General features: G+C 42.0%; 1 protein-coding gene across 2 annotated transcripts in view; it reads right to left on the reverse strand.

Moving 5' to 3' along the window:
* Positions 1–22,459: 22,459 nt before the first annotated feature.
* banp (BTG3 associated nuclear protein) overlaps positions 22,460–26,958 on the reverse strand; it is a 40,259-nt gene continuing 35,760 nt past the window's right edge. For both annotated transcript variants that reach the window (XM_069686156.1, XM_069686155.1), the window contains exon 13: positions 22,460–25,079. In XM_069686156.1, coding sequence (XP_069542257.1) covers positions 24,963–25,079 — 117 coding nt within the window. In that variant the 3' untranslated portion in view covers positions 22,460–24,962. The remainder of the gene's footprint in view (positions 25,080–26,958) is intronic.

Below are 26,958 nucleotides of genomic sequence, written 5' to 3' on the forward strand. Positions count from 1 at the left end.
GTGATGGGGTTCCAATGATGCCCCGGGGGAACCTTCCCCCGCCAGAGCTCACAGCAACTCCGAAAGCAAAACACATAAATAACAAGAATAATCCCATCACCAGCCCCAGTTTAAAGTAAGTTTGCACAGCGACCACACCAAGCTCAGCGAAGGAGACATGGGGATCTGGGGATCTTGAAGCAAATCAAATCCAACACTCTCTTTCCCGGGAACGTCCCAGGGCCTTTGTTATCTGCCTTCAAACCAGGATGATTCATCAGCTGTGTTATGGATGTTTTTGTTGGCTGTGGGAAAGGTTCATCTCATAACCCAGACGTACAGTGAGGATAAATACCTTTTATTTCACTGTAACCCCATATAAAAATCAAGGGCAGCATTTTGTGTTCGCGCCAACTCATTCTCACCTCAGCCATGAAATGATGAAGACACTGCCTGAGATCTTTCACCCCATTCACCCCAACAAACACACACAAGGAATGCCACGAGCTGTCAATCATTTTAACTGACCCGGCCTCTCGTATCCCATAAACCCAATCATCAGTGATTGTCAGCCGGCAGCTCTATAAAGCCTGGTGTTTACCCCGTCTAGACAGACTGGGGGACTGGCATCTGAGTGGTGTATTGCACCCAGTTTAACCACAGATGAGAGCTTCACTGTCATTTAACACCATAAATCAGCCCCTTGCACATAAACAGCCCATAAGGGTTTAGATGTTGGGAAACCAATTTGAGGAGCGATCTAAAAACAAAGTCTCTGAGCATAAGAAGATCCGCAAAGGAATTCCCTTTTGATCAAACACATTAGCACACATGATTCCTGAGGCTAAACTGTGCGGTGCAATAAATCATCCAGCTGAAGCTACAGTATATATTTCCTGTGTCTCCCATACTAGGAGCGCACGATGGGCTTTTTTTTCGTGGATAAATCGAGACAAGGAGGAATTGTTTCGGAGTTGACGTTGAACTGAACCATGTGACACCACCAAACATTGCATAACATAAACAGAGCTAAATTTTCACATATATCTGAGCAAATAAGAATAGTCCTGACTGTGGGTAAGGCGGCCCTCTCTCCAAAAAACAAATACAACCCCCCTTTCACTGGCCGAGCACTGACAGAGACACACTGTACTGGGCCTCTCCTCAGTGTTTCCAGCTGAAACCTCACTCAGACCTCAATTTAACATGGCTTACAGTGATGCCTGGAAAAAATTATGCCACCACACATATTATCATATTAATTACCACTGTGTATTTTCGCTCACCAGGAGGAGAAGGAATCCCAAAATAAAGAATCACAAAAATGAAAATGCTGTCTAACCAGAGGAATTTGTTTATGCAGAAGTTCTGAGGGGAAAAAAGAAGAGAAGCAGCCTTAAAAAGTCAGAGAATATTTCAAAAACACCACATTTTGCAAGAGAGGCTTCAGAAAAAAAACACTAATTGCAACATCAAGCGTGAACATCTGCTAGAGGACGGATTAACACGCAGAGTTATGATGGTGCTTTTCAAGAACTCCAGACTTCTCATACTAAATATAGAGCTTCGACCGTATGTATGGGATTGTGGACACGCAGATAAAAGCACAGGGAGGAGGAATGACCTCCACACAGCTGTGACAAGGCAACCAAACAGTATGGCTGCTGTTACTGAGATGTGGGCTGATAGCGTCAATCTCGTCTACAGCCGCTCAACTAGAACCACTGCCATATCACTGGAAGGAAGTGGACATGTTATTGTTATGACCTCAAAGGCTTTGGGTGGTCCATATTCAGACACACAAACACACATAGGAAGAGAGAGCGAGAGAGAAGAAACAGCAGGGATACACAAATATTATTTACAAAAAAACTTTGATACAAGCCGTCTGAACACCTGCCGCTTCCTCTGAGCTGACGCGGTCAAGATTCCACAACAATCATAGTACGACTGCTGCTGCCATGGAAGTTATAAACAATACAACTGAAGCCTAAGATAGGGAGCAGTGCTGTCTTTCTTTTTTTTTCAATAGACTTGTCTAAGGCCTTTCATACTGTTGGTCATAACATTTAATAAGATGTCTTATAGCTATTGATTTTTTTTTTCAGATCATGCAGTTAGCTGGTTTTAAACTATCAGACTGGAAGAACCCAGGCTTTTCACGAAGAGGGTGCTCCTTCAGAGGTACAAGTCCACAAGGGGATCCCCCAGGGTTCGATTCTGGGCCCACTGTTATTTGCTTTTTTCTGCTTTTCATTTTTATTCTAATGACAAGGCTTTGTACCACTCTTGCTCAAGCTTTTAAAAATCGTCAGCATGCATTTGAAAGAGTGCAACATTGACTTTGTCAACAGCAAGTTATAAACAACAAAGAAAACTTATGTTCTTTACTACCTTAAGAACAGTAAAATCACCAGTGAGCAACTAATTTTAAAACACTTTTTGGCTAATTGATAAGCACTTGATTTTTAAGGAGCGTATCGACTATGTTACAAAAAGCTTTTGGTATTTACTATGGAAAGTAGTGTTGCTTCTCTTTTCACTTAAAAAATAACCTTTTTACCTGCTCTTGATTATAGAGATGTGTTGTACATGAATAAAAGGACATGTAGTGTATTCTAGTGTTGTGACGTTCGAAAACGATCCGATTCTTTTGAGCGGCTCTTTGGTGCGAACGACGGGAACCGAGTCATAGGTGAGAGCCGTTCTTCTAATAGTTCACTGCCCGCCCTAGATCCACTCCCCTTCACTAGGTCACATGCAGTGTAATCATGTCACCACAGCATAGTGCCAACGGTGAGTAACATTATGTTTACAATGCAGGTTGAGAATTTAGTGCTGCTAAACCTTGTCCACACATGCGGATTGAAATTATATTGGTGGGATGTCTAAGAATCTGATCCAAATCTTACCCTATCGTTAGTCTGGTGATTATTTCGCAGATGAACTTAGTAAGTTTCGTTCTTTTGAACGGCTCTCGGAAAGGAACTGAGCCACAAGATCCGGCTCCTTTCAAAGAGCCGTAATTCCCAACACTAGTGTATTCACCAACGCACACTCTCATACACAAAATTAGTCTCACGTATGTATTTCCCAGTGTAAAAAAGCAAGCTATTTACAATAAAATAATCTGCACATGCAAACATATCAATGAACACCACATGAAGTTTACAGTGTGTCTATAAACACGCACACACATGCACATGGAGAGAGATAATCATCCATCAGAGCTTTCCAAAGCAGTCTGTCGGTGGATGATGCGAGCTGAGGCTGGCTGAGATTCATCATGGCTGGAGTACAACACAGATCTGTCAAAACAACAACATGTCCAACCCCGTCCAAGATGAGCAAGACGGAGCTAATGGAGATAATCTCCAAACAAAAGAAACAAAGCCGAGCACATTAGCAGGACAAATCTAAGAAAACACAAAGGTGCTACTCCTCGCAGGTCTGTGCTGAGTCTTTGGTTGCTTTTCTCTTTAAGATTTTATCTCTAAAATCAGGCCCATTAGCAGCTTGGTAAAGTGTGGGTGGGGCATTTCAGTGATGCACTCAAAGCTGTTTGGTTTTGGAGTCCATGTTGGTTTATTTAAAACACAATCCATCAGCACCCAGCAGAGTGAAACATTACTGTATCCAGTTACCAGGAGTGAAACTCCAGCCCTGATGGCACACAGCTCTCACGCATGCAGACTGGAAAACACTCACACACCCTCTCACACACTGAAAGAGACATGCTCATATTGGCTCTAACAAACCTTTACAGCTGTCCCACTCTCATTTTGTCATACCCACGCACACATGTGACACACTCAAACACACATGCAGACAGACAAATAGTGGCAATCAGTGGGTGGATGTCAGCCCCCAGACAGGAACTGCTCCCAGCATTTGTAACGTAGCTCATAAATCACTGCTCACATTGGGGTAATGATCCATTGAGAAGGAGAGGTAATACAGGGCCCTTTTCGGAGACCACACTGCAGCACTTAAAGCTCTGCCTCCTGTCAGCAGTGCTATCATTAACAAGACTATCAGTGTGCACGGCTCTGACCAAACCTCAACACACAGAAGCGATGCACAAACACACCAGGCTGGATAAAGCTTGTAATACTTGAGGTGCTACAGTGGCAGCGTTGTTGTCATTGCTGAAGATGTGTTATCTGTTGTTAAACTTCGAATATTGGAGCTGTGTGCATTGAGTGGAAGCTGTCACTAGAGTGTCTTATCTAAGCTTTGTACTTTTGAGTGTTGAAAGAAAAAGTTACAGGGGAAAAATCAGAATGTTTCAGAGGTATTACAATTTCAGGTAAACTTAATCCAGAGATGTGGACTTGAGACTTGGTGACTTGGACTCAAGTCAACTCGAGTCACTGTTTTGATGACTCGCGACTTGACAAAAAATAAATGACTCAACACTCGACTTGGACATGCAAGTTAATGACTTGAGACTTGACTTGGCTTGATGACTCAGATGACTTGCGCGTGTTCATAAGTTTGAATGTCAGCTGATGATACAGTTCAATGTTGTCAAGTTTCTGTCTAACTATCAAGTTAACTGGGAGTCATGATTGGACGACTCAAAAAGCTCCCTGGCATGTGATTGTCATGATTGGATGACAGTCAAACTCCTCGCTATGGCAACACCCAAATCAAAGGCCCCCAGCTACCTGATGTTTTTCCCCAAAGAGAAGCCTCATCAGTCGTACTCGTTACTGCTCAATACGGTCTCAGAGCAGACCATCATCATGGCTGCGTCTGTGCCAAGATAATACAGATACAATTCACTGTCTTACCTTTTGAACAGGTTATATAAATTGGCCAATAATATCATTATTAGACGGGCTACTAACACCTTGTCTTTTCTCTTTATAAAGACCGGATACTACAGGTAAGAGTGCTGGATCTTGGGTGGAAAAAAAGTGGCTTGACTCAGGACTTGACTTGACTTGACTTGCCCAAGAAAAAATGACTCGAGACTTGCTTGGGACTTGAGAAAAATGACATTACTGGCTTAATCAAATCTTGCCATTGCAAGTTGCATTGTTATGCCAAAGGTAAACTTTGGCATAACATTTTACTTATTTTGCAATCAAATGTGCTCTTAAAGTGTGGTCAAAGGGTTCAAATAATGGAAGAGTTTAAGCATCTCTGATTTCAGACACTGTTTATGGGACTTAGAGTACTTTCCCTTACTTTGATGTTAAGGACATTCCTGCAATGAATATTAAACCAGAAAAAATCAAAAATGAGTCAATATTCATTTTTGAGAAAAACTTTGTGCCACTCCTTTTGAATAAATCTTGATAACCAGTGAGGAAAATGTTTTGATAACATGTTTTATATTACGCTGGCTGCTGTTATTAATACTGCACGCTGTGTGAGAGAGAGACCTTGAGGCCTGGAGGAAGTCGATCCTGAAACTGATCTGAAACCTGGTGTTCATATTCTGCGGATTTCCCCCTCGTTAATTCAATCAATTATGTATTTACCTGCAATCTGCAGGCAGAAGAGGGGCACATCCTACCTGGGAGCAATTTAAAGATTCACATTGATTAGCAAACAAACCGCTCTTTGAGGGCTAATCATAAAATCCAATTCAGTGGTGAAAACCAACAAGGGATCAGTCACACATGACAGCATCTAAATAAGAGCTTCCAAGTACAAGTGATTGGAGGAATACAGCATCAGCATGTCAGCTGTGTTTTTAAATCACACCTGTAGGTATTTCATCACCCTCCTGTTTCACCACATCACCTTTACTATACCACTGACTGCCCCCTAGTGGCTGGGCCTGGCATCCCAGAACACCACTGTGGGTAAACTGCACTGCTCTCCTCCAGTTGATGCTTTACAGACATGTATAGAGATCCGTGTGGCTGTGCAGACAGTGTGTGGAGCGGCCTGCTGGTAAAAGAGAGTGAAAATATGCCAGTGGAACATTTTGAGCAATGATTTTTTGGTGACTTGGACCGAGAACATCACAGTACTGTGACAGGCGGACATCATGCTCCCCATCACAGGCGGAAAATTCATCTGTCCAAGAAGAGTCACGTCAGCTTCAGGGCAATAAATCTGACATTCTCTGCTCAGGATGAACTCTTTCAAGATATCCTCTCTCTCTCTCTTACCTCATGGCACATGATGACTTGTAAATAAATCACGGAGATCAGAAATTCATTTTCCTGCTCACAAATATCTTTTAGAAATATAAAACGATTTCACATAAAGTACAACCCAGCTTGCTTAAATGAACCTCAAACCAATACATACGAGTTTGTGCGTTAACGCTTTGAGATCACTCATGTATTTTGGTTGGTCTCTGTAGCCAGGAACCAGACAGTCAGCTACACTCAAACGTATTACGATCGAAGTAATTTAAAATGATGGCGCACTCAATTTTTTTTATTTATTTGATCAATATCTCGGACCTGTACCGAATTAAAATCGCAAAACTGTAAGTCAAAACCAAACTATGAATCATCAATAAGTTTTGATATATTTTGCATGATAAACTTGCAGACAATTGCGTGTAATTTGTGTGGTGTGCATCAAACATCAAGCAGTGTAATCCACTTCTCCACACTGGATTCACAACAAAAAATGTTCCAAACGCTCAGAGTTTCTCTAAAAAACATCATAAATCACCAGGATGAAACGGGGAGATGTTGCTTTTATAGATCATTAAACTTTTTTTCCATGTCTCTGATTTGAATCAGAATCAGAAACTGACTACAGCTGCTTTCCCCACGAAGGAGCGAGCAACAGACTTTACTGAGTCACCTTTCCTGGCACATGGGGTTTGTATTGTATACGCAAACGATTTTTTTAGTGTTCCTATAAGACATCTTTCGCTCGCTAGACTTGTTTAAATTATTATTATTTGCAAAACGGTCGGACATTAATGAAATCTAGTTAGTATTAGTTTGAATCTTTGTGATAAATAAAATGTGGTAGTTCTGCATCATGACACATTTGCTGTTTGTGTTGTGGCTTCTTACCCTCCATACAGCGGTGATGCATGCGTGAAGCACAAACAGCAACAAGGACACATACACATGGAGGTAATAATAATTGGTGATTACTTACCGTCTGAGTTCCTGCAGGATGTATGTCCCTCTGCCGCCGCTCTCTGCTGCTTGCTCACACGCTCCTGTCAGAGAAGAGTACAAACATTTCTTACACGCTCAGTGCAGCTAGATAAGAAGTGTTCACACACACTGTATATGAATGAAAGACTAACACAACTAAAGGCCACCAGGGGAATCACTAATAGATCATCTCTTAGATGATCCCAACAAAGCGACTCTCCTAATCCCAGCATCTCATCCCACTCCATGAGAAAGCGAACCATGAAACAGTACGATTGTTTCAGTGCCTCTTGGACACACTTCAGAGGTCACATGACGACCCTGAATATCTCTGGCAAGATAAACAATGTTACAATTCAAAACAATCAATCAGGAGAATGACAACGGAGCAGCCCGAGCCATCCATCGCACTGCGTCAAACACTGGATCCCTGTCACTCGGGTCAAAACATACAAGATACACAGCAAGAGCTAATGAGATAAATATGATTCCCATGTTGCAGCTCGGATTTAAAGGCACAAGATCGGAATGTTTTGGATTGATGCTTAAAGCGGAGGCAAGCACGAACTGTCAGTCAAACTTCAGAGATCCACAAAGTCAGAGGGAGCCAATGAAAACATGTTCGCTCAATTCTCGGTGTTTGTTCTGAATGTGTGCCCGCTCTATAGACTGAGGGACATGTGTTCTTAAGAACTGTGTTCAATGTAAGACAATGCAGAGCAAGGAAAGCTATATCATATCATATGCCAGCTAAATATTAAGGCAGCAGGATTCTGAGATTTGGAGACGTGCATGGAAATTATAGAGCATAACCGTAATGCTGATTTGAAGACAGGCACCCACAGAGCCCTGATGCTGCTCGTGCTGCGCCTCTTGTGCAGACAGGGTGTGACTTGTGACAGCACGCGTCCTTTGAACGCGCCTTGGGTTGAGGAACATAAAAAGTAATCCTTCCTCGCCTGCAGCAAGAAGTAATGTATTAGTGGAAATGCTGACAATGACTCAAAACTATCTTTACTCCAACAGAAGTCAGTCCAGCTGGAGAGTGACAGACTGTGATTTATCTCTGCTGGAGTTTGACAAAAGAGCCATAAACTAGAAGAGAAAGAAACTCGAACCTTGAAAGGAAAGTTTGAAACTCTCACTTCTTTTAAATGGATTTTCGATGGTAGATCTGAATCTCAATCGCCTGACGACGTGCTGTGGCTTGTGGAGCAGTAATTAGCTTTTCCACAGGGGACTTGATTAAACTGGATTCAACATGCGGCGTGACTCTGAGCTGCATTTTGTTTGGGTAATAAAGCAAATGAAGTTAAAGGTCAAAGGCCAGGGTTGGCATGTCTTTATAACTCCAACAACTGAAAACATTAAACTTCCTGCTTTAGAAAGAATATCATCTGTTTGCACTTTTCTCATGTGTGATGATTAGTTTTCACGGAGGAACTACCTCATTTTAAAATACCTGAGGACCCTACCCAGTAATCATGATACTCAAGTTCACAAGGGGACTCTCTCCCTCTCCCTCTCTCTCTGGGTCATCTCAGTTTCTCCAGCTCTTAAAGCTACCACGGTAAAGACAACAACCACATGTGGAAGACATTGCGGGCAATTACAATACAGTAGTTGAGACACTCAGACAAGCTATGCAATATGTACACAGGAAAAACCACAGCGTGCATCTGGGCCTGACAGAGCACAGGGGCGCATGTGTGCAGGCAAACAAGGGTTTGAGTCAAACATAATTTTAAGTGCCAATAGCCATAACTGATTAGCTGGGAGGACATAAAATAAATCACTAACAGGTGGAAAACAAACAAGCAAACATTAAAAGTATAGTTTCCAGGTTTTCAGTAGTTAAAAATCAGCATCTTACAGCCTCAGGACCCACCACCTCCTTAATGACAAATTGCCACCCAGATTTCAGGTTTTTACAACCACTCGAGTATATTTAATGAAACATGGTGAGAATGAAACATCACAGTATGTCAGCATCACAAAAGACACCAGTATAATAGTCGAGCAAAATGGTGGAATGAGTGCATAAGTTTTTAGCTTTAAATAAGCTAAAAACTGCAACGACTGCAGGGCTCATCACGTTTCAAGAATGTAACTGTAGCTGGGATTACCCACTCAGTGAATACATGGAGTGTAACTAAACTACACTACTACTGCACACACGTCAAAGGAAAGGTCCTTCAAAATAAAAGGGCAGCATCAACTTTTTGACATTTTTTTTCCAAGCGCAAATCCGCGACCCACTGAAAACAGCTCGGCGACTCACTTTTGGGTCCCGACCCACCAGTTGAGAACCACGGTCTTACAGATTTGTTGCTGAGGGCTTTATAGCTAATAAGAGTTTAACCAATGAGTCGTGTGTAGAGGATTGAAAGTGTCATGGTTGAATGCTTCATTCTTCTAGATGTGTATCAGCACACGTTATTGGTATCTGCAGATTATGGCTTGAAAATGACAGATATGTCATTTTTCTGCTGCTTTAATTTTGCCTAAATGCTCGGTGACTCCCTAAAAAACTTAACTGGGCGACTGCGTGCACCACACCTCTTCCTTCAAGCGTGAAGAAGGCTGCGAGATGTCTGCGGTGCGGCAGTTTTTCAAAGTTTCCGAAACAGCAAGGTTCCTATGTGCAATCTCAAGAATCTGCCAGCGGGCCACTACAATAAGAATAGGCATGATATCAATTCCACTACAGGGTAGACTTGATGTTCTCTGCAATTAGGTGGAAAAAAACATGCGCCAAATATATCGGTATCGAAATCGGTAAAAAAGGGTTGGAAAATATCGGCAAAAAATCAAACATCGTGCATCCCTAATGTGTAGTGTAATAAACACACAGTCATGTATGATCTTCATGTGATTGTCAACAACATGTTTGTGCTCTGAAACAAGCAGGCGCAGTTTGTTTCTAACCACTGTGGTCCTGCTGTCTAAATATTCATAGAGGTAAATGTGTCCCCCTCCACAAAATGACAGCTTTCCAGTGAGCCCTCAAGGCCCCCTGACTGACTCTAAATTCATAATGACAAGACGGCACAAACACTCTTCTTTACAGCGTGTGCTCTATAAAAAGCATTATCTTGTTGCAGGCACATGTTTTGAATCAAGGTGGATTGGCTGCACTGTGTGTAGTAGTGGAAAGCTGTTATTTTCAAAGGCCCACGGGCCTCCTTTTTCAGGGTTCATGTACTGCACAGTGTAACTTCCCTGAGCAAACATGGGGATGTTTCTGTGCAACAGACAGTGTGGATTTGGTTCAGCACAAACACTGCCTGCACATGGGGATGCACTCCGGCTCTCTAGCACCACGTCAGTGCAGAAAAGTGACACTCAAGCCAAACAACTGCTGCCAAAGCCTATGTTACAATCCGCTCTTATCAAAATCACTGTGGGTTTAATTCTCTGGTTACCATGAACTGTGGAGGCAGGAAGAAATAGTCCTCGCACTTGTGTTTTTTCCTGCACAAGAAACCAAATATCTTTAGCCTCCTTCAGTCAGTGTGGCTGACGGTGTTCACACGCTTGTCTCAGCTGGCGGGGTAATTGCTGAGCATTGTTATCTGAGAATGGAGCTGTTCACTGGGCGGAAAGTTCTCCGAGCGAAATCTTCAGGACTGCAATCAAAAATATATCTGATATTCTCAGAGCTAACAATGTAACCTGACAAAACAGGCAAAACATCAAAACGGTGCCAACAGACGTCCTGAACGATAAAAGAAAAAATGGTTACAGCAAAGAAAAGCACTTCTCTAGGAGAGTTTTTTGCACCTCTCTGAGACAAACCATAAACCCGTGTAGGATTATATTTAACTGATAAACAACAGGAAAATGTCAAACTGGCTGAGAGCCCTGATTTAAAACAGTCGGCTGGAGTTTTGGAAAAAAAATAAATAAAAGGGTGCCACAAATCAAAATTTGGCGCTTCACATTGATTTCCTTTTTAGGACTCTTCTCCTCCTTCTCCCAAACTTCGGGTTCTCCTTCACCACTGACGCCTCTGGCTTCCCACCACCACCACGACAGCTAGCCAGAGGGACGAGCCGAATAAATTACTAAACAGTTTGTCTGTCATTTGATCGTGCGGGCGAGACGTTTTCTGCGGAAAATGGGGGTGAGACTGTTTTTGTGTTTTCACGGACGCCCGCAGATGTTTTCCCCATTTCTGCTGTGCTTTTCCTGACACGGATCATTTGGGCAGATGTACACTCCACCTGGGGTAGAACTGACAACCAAGACTCCCCTGTGTATATTATGGAAGTATGAAACATATCCTGTCTTTAAGAACTTTCAGGTGAATTGACTCGAATGAATGTGTGGCTTCAGATACGCCCTGATCGCTTGGTAATCCACCTTTCCCAGAGGCTGAGCACAAATATATACACTGTTAACTGTAAACACACACACATACAATACCTCCTGTGTATAGATGTATACATAAACATCGAGCTGCTAGCATCTGTGTCTGCATCCCCATGATCCAAATTTCTTTCATCACCAAGCAGGCCTAAGGATGTGTCTCCCTAAATCCTTAATCTACCCTCATATTATCCCACCACCCACCTCCTCATCAGCAGGCTTCTGTGTCCCCTCTACTCATGCATCCAGGGGGACTCCAAGCCCCATTATAGGGGCTCCTGAAGCCCCGTACTGGAGCCCTGTGTGGGCCTGCGCAGCCTGAGGCCGGACATGTGGAAGCAATCACAGCAGAGAGAGATGAAATGATACATAGACCTAATAGAGAGATGGATCAGTAATGACCAGGATCTAATGTCTAATCAAAATACGTTCACTCAGCAGCAGCAGTGACTTCATAGGGCCGTGTGTCTGTCTCACAGAGGAGGCCCCCGGTCAGTAATGTCCTGGATCACATGTCTTATCATAACACAGAGATGCGAGTGCCTCCATTATAAATATTTACCAAAACTACTGTTCACACAGAATCTGCCACCAACACAGTGATTTAATCCTGCTGCCCTTTATAACAACATAAAGCATTTTAAAGAGGTTAAATAGGAATAATTGGAATAATGCTTCCTTTTTCTACCCACTAAAACCATCTTTAATATCTGAGTCGCTCTCAGTTAAATCACAACATGTGAACCGGGCCAGCAGGCCCACTCTCATGTCTGGCATGCTCTTCAGAATGACTCTTTGGTTGGAGTTGTGTTTAGCTGAGTCAGATGCTCAAATTACACATCATTATACTGAGGTACACAGGGTTGGTTTGTAATAGCTGGTTCCAGATTGATAAAATATGCAGAGTTTTTAAGCTCTGTGTCAAGCAAACCTTTATGTTCTTACTCTTTTTTGGGGGAGCAGAGCAATACTGGACCAAACACACGTTACTAAAACCATCAAGAGCTAAAGGAAATGTTGTTAAATGTGAGGATCAATACAACTCTTAGGGCAGTAGGATAAATAGGACACTGCAAATCTTTATGCTAAGGTAAGCTAACTGTCCTTAGCTTGCTAGCTGACATAACAGTTGTTGTCTTAGCAAAAGAGCAAATACGCCTGTTAAGTCGCTATCTATCACTGAATCAGGTAACACAATGGTGATTGAGCCTATGGCCCACTGTTGAAAGCCTTTGCATTCGCAGGATTACAGACTGGGTGTCTGGTGCGACTTTAGCTGAAAAAATCACAAGCGGCGCCCAGTTAGTGACGCGTTTTCCACCACCCAGCAGAGGTTGGTCTGCCAGAGAGGGTAGGCGGAGCTAAGCGGCTGCTTTTCCGGTCTCTGCAAGTGTTGTGAGTAAACAGTAATCTACTATGGCTGAACAAACAAAGAAAAGATCGATGACTACAGATACAACTTCAAAAATGTCAGTTACTGTAATCTCTTCATTCAAGTATAACTCTATTTGTGTAATCTGCACTCGTTTGACATGTCTCTATTTAGAATAATAAACTATGATATCAAAATGAAAATCAGGAATCCATGACCGCAAATGTTAGACACACATTTGGTCACACTTTATTTTCAATATGAGTGTAAGAGAATATCCTCATGGCCTGTTAAAGGGTTTACTTAAACTTTCTTACCGTCCTTTTGCAATCTTTAGGAGGTTTCTGATTCTGCACACATGTGCATCCTTAGCCTACAGCATGTCTACACCATCTTGTGATTGTACAAAATGTGCTTTCTCTAGTGGTAAAGAATACTCTGTATGTGCTTTCACAGTATTTACCACAGTCTGCACATTGCCTCATGTGTGTTTGATTGCTCTGAGAAACACATTGCAACAATCCCAGGCTTTGTTCCCATCTGTACACAGTATGCAATACTCAGGAGCAACTTGGCACTAAGTACAGCTGTGAAAATACAAGGTTTCTGAGCAATCTAATTTTCTGAATTGTTTGATCGATTGTATCTCATTTATCATCTGTATTTATGCATTTTTGCAGTTATGCACGGTAATAAGAGGGTCATCAGGTACATTGCCAGTGCTTTGTGTATAGTACCCGCAGTTCTGCAAAGCTTTAAACTGGGTGTGTTAAACAACTGACAATTAGTTAAAGTGATAATCCTGAAGATTTCAGTCCCGTTCTATTTGGTGGCACCTATGGCGATAATTGGCAACTGCGGGCGCATACGTCCCAGAAAACCCGACGTCTCTGGTTGGCTCCCTTTGTTACAGTTGTAACTCTTCATTTTCCTCGCTGACGGCTGCTTTGCTTTTTAGACTGTTTGCTTCATCTGAGCGTCAAATTTGTTTCTTTTTCTTTGGATTTTCACTTATTTTTGAAGTTGTATCTGTAGTCATTGATCTTTTCTTTGTTTGTTCAGCCATAGTAGATTACTGTTTACTTGCAACACTTGCAGAGTCTGGAGAAGCAGCCGCATAGCTCCGCCTACCCTCTCTGACAGACCAACCACTGCTGGCTGATGGAAACGTGTCATTTCAACGCGAAAGTCGCCACAGACACCCAGTCCGTAATAATACTACATACTGGAAATGCAAAGGCTTTCATCAGTGGGCCATAGACTCAATCGCCATTGTGTTACCTCGTTCGGCGATAGATAGTGACTTAACAGACATTTATTTAAATGAATATCGTCGATTATATCTTTAAACCTCGCTCCAAAAAGGCACTTGTCCCCTCACAGTTTAGCAACACTAACAGAAACAGCAGCCTGCTGAGCTAATATGGATTTCTCCACATGTTAAAGCTGTGTGCATTGATCTGTAAAAAGCGCAGTGCTCCAAATACAAAGAGTTTGGTGTGGGTGTTTGTTTGTGGACCTGCTTAAAACCAAAACACAAGCAAATGCATGTCGCACTATCGATCTTATAAAGAGAATCTTATGAAGAAAATCTTATGAAGAACTAAGTTTAAATCCAACCATTGTGTTAAATTAATTATATCATGTAGCCTACACAGCTATTGTCTGTTTGAGACACGTTTTCAACTCACAAAGTTAGCTAACCAGACAACCACCACCTCACTGATCAAATCTGTAAGTGATAAACGTCTTTATAGCCGACAATATCTATCACCTGTTACTACAAAGGAAATGTCTGCTTTTGTTTACTTCTGTCTGAAATCAAGGACCCATTGTCTCAACAATAACTGATCATTTTGAGTGGTGAAGCGAACGTCTCTACCTGTCGAGGCCTCGGGCTAAAGGGTTCCTTTTGCTCTCTTTTCCCCCAAAATGCAATAGTTCATGTCCAGGCAAAAAAAGACAAGTCATAAAGAAAGACTGTCAATAGCTCCAATACACACAGTCACACAGTGGAGTGCACACACATTCTCAGGAATCCACTGTCATGTTTCTGTCAATATATCTTCAGGTAGCGCTCGCTGCATCATAAAGTAGGAATGTTTCTGAGCAAAAAGACAAAGAGAGAGCCAGTCAGAAATCCTCTCTCCTCATTAATCTCTCTCATCATCTCTTCGACAGTGATTGATCCTTCCGCGACACCAATGACAGCTTTGTGACCCAATTTTTAGAAACGAGTTCAGCAATTACAACCTGATTAAAAGCCTTATTTACCACCCTGCGATAAATCCATCATTACTTTAATAGCAGGATGTTAATCACTGAAGTTTTTGTGCATATGTTAGAAATATAGCTTCATAAAGGTATTTGTCTCATATATATGAGGTTCAGTTGAGAGGATGTTTAATACATTTGATATGACTAAAGCTTCTCCAGCGTTGGAGGACATAAATATTGTCGGTCTTTGACGTGATAAATCAAAGTCATTCATACATCTCTGGTGTTATTAAACCGGTCCTGCAGGTTAATGACTTCCTGTATATGAGTGAAAACAAGAATGGAAGTGAAAATTTATGAAGGGGTTATTTTATGGAGGGGATAAGATAGTGAGAAAGTGCCTGAAGCAATATTTCTATAAAGGATATATGTAAATAAGTTTGGCCTGATCCCAAGTTAGAAAATAACACGAATATAAAAACAGGAACTCTTAAACGTGTCTGTGTGTGTGTGTGTGTGTGTGTGTGTGTGTGTGTATGTGTGTGTATTGTAACCCAACTCCTCTACCCACTGAACATGTGATCAAGAAGAGCTGAACCAGATGCTGAATTAAGACCAAAAAATGAATGCTTTATCTGGAGTCTCCCGCGCGCGCGCACGCACATACACACACACACACACACACACACACACACACACACACACACACACACACACACACACACACACACACAACAGATCACTTAAACCATTTACTGCAGAGATTAAACACCACACTCATGGATCAGCACTCTTATATTTGGCATTAAACAATGGATTATCTTTATGGTTGCCCAATCAGATGTGTTCTTCTCACAGCTTCAGGTCGACAACAGCCGTCTGTGACCAGTGCACATTCTTATTACACTATCTCACTGATTCAGTCCCGTCCTAACAACAAACTGGCTCTCTTTGATGTTGTGTTTGCCTTTGTGAGATCACTCGGTGCAGGCTAATCCTTGAAGTTTACATCATATTTCTCTATAGGCTTCCTGAGGCTCCTCTGCCAGGCACACTCACTTCATCATGTTACTGAGCCGGTGACAACACGGCCTTTGGGTGTTTCCTGATCTTGTCTCTTACTCTCTAATTGCACTGAACTATTGCTGAGCCAAGACGCAGCTGGGTACAACAGCATTCACCTCATTTTCTTGGGCTGAGTACGGTGGAGCTGAGTGGTGCAGGCAGGGCGGATCAGACAAATGAAAAGGTTCTTGTTCAGTGCTGATTGCAGAGATAATTATCAGACCTGGAAGGCAGAGAGGGCTCCTGCTTATTCTCCTCTGTCTTCACTTGCATCACAACCACAGCACAACTCTGAACCGCTGTCCCTCTTACAGCTGGGGACCCTGATTAGACCCGAGCTTGAAAAGACAGCCTGAACTGAGAGATTCGCATCACATCCTGCTCTCCGTTTCCTGTGTTTTCAAACTAAAACCCCGCATGTGATTTGTTTCAGTGTGAAAGATTTAATGAGGATCTGCTTCTAGTTTTCTCCTCTCTCCGTTTCGCCAAACACGTTCTGGATGTCATTAAGGAAAACAAAGAGAGCGACATGGTGTTCCCGGCTGCAGGAGAGGCATGAAGGTGCTAGAAAACTGACAGTATGTGCAGAGAGAGGCCTGCAAGTCAAAGACACCCACTCGTGACGGATGTGTTTTAAATAAAGATTAAAAAAAATGTTTTAATTGGTTGCTGACAGCTTTAAAATGTGATGTTTGAACATCCTATGTCAAGTAATTTAGGTTTAAAAAAGGACACAACTTTATTAAGTCTGGTTTCCATTTGTAGTGTGTTTGTAGTCTGAGTAGTATTGATCAATCACGTATCAGCAGGCTTTGGTGAATGCAGGACTACAGTTCATCTGCAGAGCAAAAGCAGGCGGAACACAATCCGCCGTAATGGCATCCCGGCGCCGCTTTTACAGTCATCTGACGACGATTTAGCTTTTTATTAATCAGACATCTGCATGCAAGAGCAGCTAATAATCCGATACACGTCGTATCTTAACTCCAACTCCATTCTTGTGCCTCAAGTTGCTAGCCGGATTGTAAACAATGCCAATCACCAAAGGCTTTATCAACAGTAAAACCTGCGGAAAAAACATTGCTAGTTTGGTCTGTTAAACTGTCTCAGTTCGGGCTATGTATCAAGGATTTTGCAATATCATACAAGCAGGATTTCAAAGGACATTAAAACAGATTACACCTGTAATGATACTTCAGGGATGGCTTTCAGTACTCAGATCAATCTATCATCTCTGTTCAGACAAACATCATCATAACAGTTTATCCTTTCAGGTGTTTTCAGGTCATTACAGCATACCTGCTGCGCCCAGCTTCCACTTACATTCAGCGCTACTTAAGACCTGTACCACACACTACAGACTGCTACCAGCAAAATTAAACCTAACATAACACCTGTTAATCACCCAGACTGCATTAAACCCACTGCAAAGCTTTTGGTTCCTCAAGAAAATCCATCCATCCATTATCTATACTGCTTATCCTATTCATGCGGGGTACACGCAATAGCCTATCCCAGCTATCATTGGTTGAGAGGTGGAGTACACCCTGGACTGATCACCAACCAGTCAATCACAGTGCTGATGCATAGAGACAGACAACCCTTCACGCTCACATTCACACCTACGGGGAATTCAGGGACTAATCTACCCAGGGACTACGGGCAGAAAATAGCAATTTGCTAAAACCCGGTACAATACATCTCTCCTTGTTTTGTATAAGGTTAATGTTATTTGTGCATTATCCCTGCTCAAAAAAAGAAGAAACGAGCATGTCTGTGGACTGTCGGAGGAAGCCAGAGTACCATGCATGCAATGGGAGAACATGCAAACTCGACCCCTTCAGAAAAGTTGTTTACAACTAATGGTCACTAAATCATTAGTTGAAAGAAAAAAAACGTTGAAAGAAAAAAAACACAGCAATGACGTAGAGAAAATTGCCTGAGTAGTAATCTGTCCTCTGCATGAACTCGCCATATAGTGAGTATGGACTATGGAGTAGTTTCACAGCAGACATTTTGGGACATGACAGCAGGAAAAGCACAGGTGTAACTGGGAACATCAAATACTATGACTGCACTGTATATCAGTGGGCTGTTGTCAGGGTGATAGTATCGTGTAGGCTAGCTTACTGCCATAACATACTTGGACACTTGATAGTACTGAGCCATCGTTAACAAAATGTGTTTCACCTGTGCTTTTCCTTTGATGACAAGTCAAAATGTCTGCATGGAAATGGTCGATTAAATATGTTTAAGGGCTGTATTTTGATGTTTCTTACTTTTGGTACAGAAGCAGAAATATTTCATTTAACTTTGTCTCTTTGTATTAAAAAAATATAGAAATAAGACACTCACATGCTCTGCTGTTAAAAGCAGGTGGACTTTGTAGCACAGAAGCATTCTCACTATCTTTTTCTGTCTCATTCTTTTAAACTAAATATTCTGTGGCTCCTCTCTCCAATGTCCTCTGTGGCTGCCAAACAAACAGCATGAACCAGCAAGTCATTCCTGAAGAATAAACTGGGTTTACTGTAGACTTCACTGAAGACAGCCAGAGAGAAATTTGCTAGCCTAGCAACGTTTATGCTACAAACAACCCACAGTGCAACACACTCTTAAAGAGACAGGATCACCCTGAAACACAGGGGCCAGTTCTCACAGCATTTAAAGAAAAAAGGAAAAGGCCTTGCTCTTGAGATATTTAGACCATACTTTTTTAAAGTATAAAAAGACAAACTGTATCAGGAAGTTGCCCAATATGAAAAAAAAAAACATAGTGGATATATAAATTACTTTCCAGCTTGTATTTGAAAGGTTAGTTAGCTTACAATGACTACCTACATTAACTGGCTGGCACAAAAGTATGTCTCTGCTAAACATCTGCCAGTTGTTAAGTAAACACCTGTCATTGCTGGAATACATGCAGGTTTTGTGATGGTTGGTGGGCCTTGCTTTTCTCTTTAGCCCAGCTGAAAATCATGTTGTTGATCTTTAGCCGACCTCCTCCTCTTCCCTATCTCCCTGTGTAATTCTTCCATCCTATTAAAATCTTCCTCAATCTATCTTCCTGCCAAAGATCCTCTTGTTCCCAGCCCACTGCAATGTCAGAGAGGGTCTTTATCTCCACCTAACACTTAGGTTGAGTCATACATGCTGAATCAGTCCAATCATCTCTCCATGTCCTGTCATTTTAGAGTGTGAAAACTCATTATATGTCTACACTGCTATCATTTTTGAGCCTAGATACATGTTGAAAGGCAGAACAAGGCTTTTCTGTCTTTCGTTCTCTAGTGACTATGGTGGCAGGATGTCTTAGGTTTGGGGTTGAGCTAACCTCGGCCGTGTGCTAATACACCAAAAGAAGGCAAGAAGCTGACTTCATGAAGCCTCCCAAACACAATAAAACACTTCTCCCTCCCCTACATTCACATTGTAAATAAATGTGAATCTGTCAGCAGCACACAAACACACACAGAGTGACACCCTTGAATCTTGATGGGTTAATGTGTGACTATAACCAGAGATGGTGGGATGCAGTGTCAGACACAAGTGTTCAACACATCCAGAGACCTCTGAGTCCCTGTTTTTCTGGGCTGACCTCTTGGTACTATTGGAGGAAAACATGCTCTGCCTTATCAACCATTTACGGCTCCAGACAAAGAAAAGTACTGCATGCCACATCTGGCATAATCATATTTTAACCATAACAAAGATAAGAGGAGGTAAATCAAACACAGCCTCTCTCAGAGCACTTTCCCTGCTGCTCAGTGTACAGAAACTCTGAGTTTCCTTTCATCACGTGAGAGCTTTCTGGCGTTAACAAACAAGCACTCGTTCTCCAACGCAATCAGAGTCCAAACAGGACCGCCTCTCTCGGTCCCAAATGCGTCTGAAAACAAAGAACCATTCTAGCATGGTATAACTCAATAAGTGTGAACAAAAATACACTCCAGGATGCAGTCATTTCCGTCCCTGACTTATATTATAAGAACAATACATGTCTTTCAAACTGAGGTTATCCTAACCCTGATGCATATTTTCACAGACGTTATCAATCTGGATGTTTCAGTGAGTTGTCATCTGCCGTTTGCCAAAAAGCATTCCACAAGAAGGAAAGAGAAAAAGCTGAGGCAGAAGATGCACAATGTATGGTACTGTACTACAAGTTTTAACCGCAAGGTCAGAGTACATGTTGCTTATCATTCCTTATTAACCTGCAAAAGTGTTGCATTGTAGGATAGTCTTCCCGGTATCATGTTGTAGGGACAGAGACAGTGTTGTTAATAACTTCACTGCAGCCAACAGTAAACAGCATTCCCTCAATAAGCTGCAAATGATATTGGCTCATAGTAGGATTAGATGCTAATGAAATGGCTTACAGTCACTTGCTCAAACAGACCACATGTTCATTGTGTAAACGCCTCTAGTTCAGACACTTAATATCAGCGAGTTAGATTTGATGTTTATGGCACTGAGGCTCATAAAAACAAGCCTGGCCTCTCAGTTATCCAAGATATGAGTTCTTCCAACCCACCCACTCATCCCTATTTTCACCACAACACACATCCACCCATGATAATATCTTCTATAAATAAAACGTACAGTATGTCTTTAAAGTTATGAAACATTTTTTTTAGAGACGATGCATATCCCCAACTATATCTAATAAGCTATGCACAGTCTCAGGTAGTAATTAAACAATGTCACACAAGAGGGAGGGCCATTGTACTGAATATCAGCATGGCTGTGATTCAGTCATAATAAATAATTCATATTTTTTGCTGTAAAGTTATATAGTAGTGTTCAAAACACTTGGCTGAGTTTGACTGATACACATAATAAAAAGTCCCAGTGCTGTTGTACTCTACATCTGCACTCGTGGAATGTCTCTTGTCCAATCAGATTACTTGGTTGGAAATAACTGGGGGGAAAAAAACCTTTTCTGCCTTTAATAAATTCCCTCTAAAAATTACACAAATAAATCACTAAAATATTTAATGTATTAAATCTAAAATAGTTTGGGGCGTTTTTGGCATGTTGCACCTGCTGAAATAATCACATTAAGACATGTGTAACTTGTGTGAGCTGAAACACATTGTGAGCCACTGTACTGTAAAAACACCCTACAACATCATGGTGTGGCTTTTATGTAACATCGACAGTCAAAAAAACGCAATCACGAAGGGAGTGCAGCAGAAATGCAGATCAGAAAGCCCCGCGTGAGCCCGTCAAAAGAAGTTACCCCCCTCACGTCATCACGCCGAGGTTCACCTTCAGTTCATCAACGTAACACGCACTTCAATCAAAAATACCGACATTCAGTAAATGTTAACTTACCTTCGACGCTAAAATTGGCAGCATTCAATCGAGCCCGACGTCTGCGCTGTCATCTTTTGCAGAGTGTTTTTAACCAACGTTTTAACGGGAAGTATTTTGTAACTGTTCTGAGTTTGTACCCCTCCTCTTCCTCACATCTGGTCCCTAAACTCAGGGAGTTCCTCCCATCCACGCAGCTTCAGCTGTCCTCAGCGCACCCACTCCTCACTGTGTTTACCGCTTTTCATGAGTCAAAGGAATTCCCTGCTGGTTCTTATTGAGTTGGAGCCTAATTCATATCTTTGAAGCTTCAGTACAAACATGGATGAAGCTATTCTTCTATACAAGACCGCGTCATTCAGCGCGAGCTCTCTTAAAGCGTCGTGCTTGTGAATGCAAGGTTAAATAAGGTCATGGGAAAAAGGTCGAAAGGGAAAAAAATATAATGCATAAAGACAAATAGGTATTGATATGCAGACGATAAAGGAAACATACACTACTGGGAAAAATATGGAGGTAATTGTACAATTTATTTGGTCATTACGGAGCACTTAGACGTAATGACGTCAGTAGAAGTGCTGCAAATGTGCACATTAGTCAGCAAGACCTTGGCTGTTCAAGGTCTGTAGTTGGAATAGATGTAACTGCAATCAAATCTTAACATATGAGAAGTAGTTGTTAAAAATGTGGATTAATACTGAAAGTAAGTAAGTATGAGGTTATTGTTAAGTAGCCTTAGGTATAAATGGTTATGTATGTAGCTTGTACTCCACAAGTGTGTTAACATCTGTGTGCTGCTTGACCACAGTATACAGTAATTACAAGGCTACTTGATCGACCATGTTAAGTTTTCGCTAAGGGACATGGGGTTCATTCTTTGATACCTGATACTCAACTAAAAGAAGCAAAAAAAAAAAAAGAAATGTCAGCCAAAAAAAGATGGATTATCAGCTTTTCATTTTTATTGAGCAACCAAAAGGGCAGAAATGTAGTTAAATTCTTGACAGTTCTACCATCTAATTTAAGAAAATGAAACACATACGTCCAGAATCTGCGTAATTTAGAGACAGGAGAGATAAATACTCCGCTCACATGCAACAGGAAACAGTCAGAGACAGAGATGTTTCCATAGGCAGGTTTTGCATGCCTTGTTTTTAACCTTTCAAAATATGCAGCAAGTGAGGAATAAAAAAAATGTGTATGTGCTGTAAACTGTGACATCGCTGCTCTGGTAAAGTCTATCCATGGGTGCTAGACAGATAAATCCCGGCTGTGTGGAGCTTTGTTTCCCCAAGATTAACAGTTTCTGATTTACGATCCTGGAGACACATCGTGTTTGGACATTTCTGCTCCAACAAATCTGTTCACTCATCTTTTTTACATCCTGATATAACTCCTCCATGCTTGTAAAAAGTTGGAGCAGGGGAAGATGTGCAGCCAGGAGAGGTTGGTGCTTGCATGATGTAGCAGACGCCAGCAGATCCGCCATCGCTGCAGGAGAACACAGAACTGCTGAGAGAAGAGAAAGATACACCGCTTGCTCTCTGTCCATCACTCCACTCCTTCTCCCCAAAACTTGCATCCTGCTTCCAAACAGTCTCATCCCTCAATCTATCATTCATTTGTGTTTTCAGCAGGTTATCTTCGGGGCAGCCTGAGAGAGGGTCTAATGCTATGGTAACCACTCCAGCTCCTGGACGGAGCCCAGGGTTGTAAAAGTGAAGAGAAAGAGACCGTAACAAGTGAAGTCTGTTTCCTTCCAAGTCCAAGATTTAATGGACGGGGTCACAGGGGGGAGACAGTCGTCCAAGCCAACATTTGAACTGAACTACATCGAGATTATCACAAAAGGGATGTATAAACGAGTCTATCCCAGTAAATGTATCTTAGTGTGTAACTTTCAAGGGGAGTAAACAGGCTTTAAGACAGCTTTCGAGGAGAAAACGCACATTGAGGTGGATATAAAGTGGGTCAGAGACAGAAAAAAACAGACGAAAAGGAAACAAGAGGAAGCAGCCAAGACCGTGGATGTTGTTTTATCAAGTTCATTTTGTCGCCTGGTTCTTTCCCCGCACTCCAAAATACACGATTACATCACACAGAGCATGGGAAACTTCTCCAAACCAACACACAGCCAGTGTCTCGCTTATCTCTTTTATTGCCGACTGCAGAGAAATTCATCATTAGTTGATATTAAGTCCAACACAAAACAACACGCATTCTCTCTTTACTGACAGAAAATCACCGTGCAGTGGAGACAAACTGTTAGAACGAGACCAACGAGTTCATTACAGTATTATGATAAAAACTTTGTTGAGAACCAGTAAAAGATGATTTTTTTCCTGTGCATTTTGTTAGTACTGCTGACAATACAGTAGCTTAATCCAATGGTAAGTGGAGTTGACATGACACATATTTAGTTCAGGAACAGTGAGTAAATTAACTCGTGATAAAACAAGACCCCGAAACCAAACTAGCATTTCACGCTCTCTTCAATTGTCTGTCTTGTCATGGATGAAAGCAAAGTCATGTCTTGGGAATCTTTGAAGCCATATGGGCGACCACGTCTGAAGGAAATAAAGAGGAAATGTAGAAAGAAAACAAACTTTTATGGCAACCACAAACATGTTTTATTCACATGAATGTATCTTTCACAGACACAAAACAGAGGGAAATAAACAACTTCAGGGTTTCCCTGGTATTCTACAAGGAACTTGTACTGTCTACCACTGGCTCCATCTCTTCTATTTCATGGTCTTCTACCTCCAAAATTAAAGCCCTCCAAACATTTTACTATGATACAATTACATAAATCAAACAAACAAACAAAGCTGTGCGGAAAAAAGCAACATGAAAACAAGCTGAGTGAAGTAAAGGAAAGCAGGGTTCACAGCCGGGAGACAAAATATGGACTGGATCTAAAGAGTGACAGGGAACCAAATTAATCACAAACAAGAGTAGCTGTCCTCAACTAAATCTACTTTCCACTGCAGTCCAACGTGACAACAACAACGGGAAGTAAGGAGCACAGTATTGGCTGTTTGAGGTGGGATTCAGGGGTTTTAGAAACCCTTGTGGGTTTTCGAAGGTTAGCCAAGAAGCTTAACTCCAAATAACTCCACTCTTTTCCAAGGTTGATGTAAACAAGCATCTCTGCTGATGAAGTGGCAGGGTGATGGTCTGCATAAGCAGCATCCTCCCTGGATAGACTATAATCCCACTGTGTATTCTGCGGTGGGCCAGGTCCTTCTGGTGATGAAAACAACAGAAAGACCACAGCTGATTTTGGAGCATCACAGCCTTTTCAAGTTCTCTGTGAACATTTCCACATGGTGACATCTGGTTGGCAATAAATTGAGCAGTTTGCAGGGGAAAACAAAAAAACTGAAAAAAGCTTCCTCCCTGTGTTTCATCAGTGTTTGTGAAAAACTCTTTCAGACTTGATTGCTTTGCAGACTGGAATCAGTTGTCAGCCTTTTGATGTTCCATCAGGACATGTCGGGCTTTGCTGTAGCGCAGAGTGTTGGGCTGTGTTGAACCAGACGGGGTCTTCATGTGGCCACAGACGTGACAATTTGTACCACTTCGCCATTCTCTCCCTGGATGGCACCCTGGATGGCCTCTTTCACCTCCATGTCCGCCTGCAAGGCCGGGGTCAGCTCAGCAGCCTGAAACATATGAAAGACGGTAAGATCATATGTGTGTGTGTATGTGTGTGTGTGTGTGTGTGCATACTGTAACTGTAGGTGCTTGTGTGTGCAATGCATTTGTAGATGTATGAACTATAGCTGGCCGGAGTGTGTTTTTTTTTTTGGCTGAACGCCGGGGTCAGCCCTACACATGGGTCTGTATGTGACTGAGCGAGTGACTGAGCGAGTGAGTGAGGGTACTTTCACAGCCGTAGAGAGAAAGAGTTGCGACATCGCAATGGTGGATCATGGAGCATATTGGACCTCCACTGGCGCAACTCTCTGTCTGTACGGCTCTGGATACTTTGTTCAGGGAGTAGGCGGGGCTGCTCCTCTGCTGCTCGTCCGCTGTCCTCACCTACATCGGCAGCACACACCTGCTTTCAAACACGTTGTCATCGGCCTCCTAAGGACAGTGCCTCCACTTCACTCATCTCCTTTTAAAGGTTTTTCACACCTTGAACGAATATCCAAATATTCGTGGATAATACAACTCAAGACCGAGGCTATTTTGCTGCCTACAGCTGCAGACTTCGTGACTACACAACGACTCTCTGTCCATACGGCTCTGGATACTTTGTTCGGGGAGTAGGCGGGGCTGCTCCTCTGCTGCTCATCCGCTGTCCTCACCTACATCCGCAGCGTGCGCCTGCTTTCAAACACGTTGTCATCGGCCTCATAAGGACAGTCCTTGTAACACATTGCCCACATACTAGGTTTTGACCTAGTCTTGTTTTGTTTTGCTATTTTTTTTGTGTTTTGTATTTGTATTTGTGTATGTCGTATATGATAATAAAATCTTGAACGACAAAATAAAGAAAGAGTGATCTTGTGGTGAAATGTTCCCTAATAATGTAGCATGGGTAACAAAGATGATTCCTGTGAACTAACATATAGAGACCAGGCCATACTTAAGCCCCGCCCCCTTTACAATCACAGTGAATAAACCAAAGAAAGAAGCAGCAGTGAACTGTGAACTGAGAGATTAGAGAAGACACGTATCAGAAGTTCGAAGGGCTGAGTAAAAGAAGCAGAATGACGGGTGTAAAGAGACGTGTCAAGTGATGAGCTTTCTGTATTTGAATGCCCTCTGACTGTTTCTATGTTCAGTGTCAGTCAGAGCGAGGTTTTGTGTGGCTAAAAAAACCCTTAAAAGATGAGAGAGGTTCATGACTCAGTCTGGATGATGACCATGAAGTGTGACTCACTCCTTCCTCGAATGTGCGCCAAAGGTTCCCTCAAACACACCTGCAGCATTTAATCCTCCCTCCAGCCCAGCATGCTGTCACTAGACAACAGCAGTGAGTGGAGCGCAGCTGCACCACAGCAGCACAAAAACACAATGTAACAACACATGAGGCTGACACACTGTAACCACTGGCGGTAGAAAAGTGCCAAATAAAAGTCTGATCCATGTTTTCACAGAGAATTTAAACAACAGGACAAGCTGAACCGGCCTTGCTCTCCATTTGTAAATACTGATAAATAATTGTTCCATTGCTTTGAATTATACGTATTCAAAACTGCTGTGGTATTTTTCTAACAAGTGTGTTTTAAACCAGGCTGTTGGTCCAGATTTCAGACCAGAGCTGGACATATACCATGCAACATAAAAATGCAGCCACAGTTTATCACAAACAAGTACAAATGCTCTTTGAAAAGCAACAAAGAAAAATGTGTTGCCCCTCTACTTTATCTAGTTTGTGTAATGGAAACCATTATATAAAGAGAGAGGAAAAATGCATGGAGATAAATAAATACAACAGCCTAAGTAATTTTTCAAGAATTTGTATAAATGCTTCCACATGTCTGGAGACGGATGAGAGCAATGCACTCCATTCAACACATTTCAGAGCGA

Source organism: Semicossyphus pulcher, unplaced genomic scaffold (genome assembly GCF_022749685.1).
Source record: "Semicossyphus pulcher isolate SPU_LCO1_2020_fin unplaced genomic scaffold, fSemPul1.0.p SCAF_8, whole genome shotgun sequence".
NCBI classification, from domain to species: Eukaryota; Metazoa; Chordata; class Actinopteri; order Labriformes; family Labridae; genus Semicossyphus; species Semicossyphus pulcher.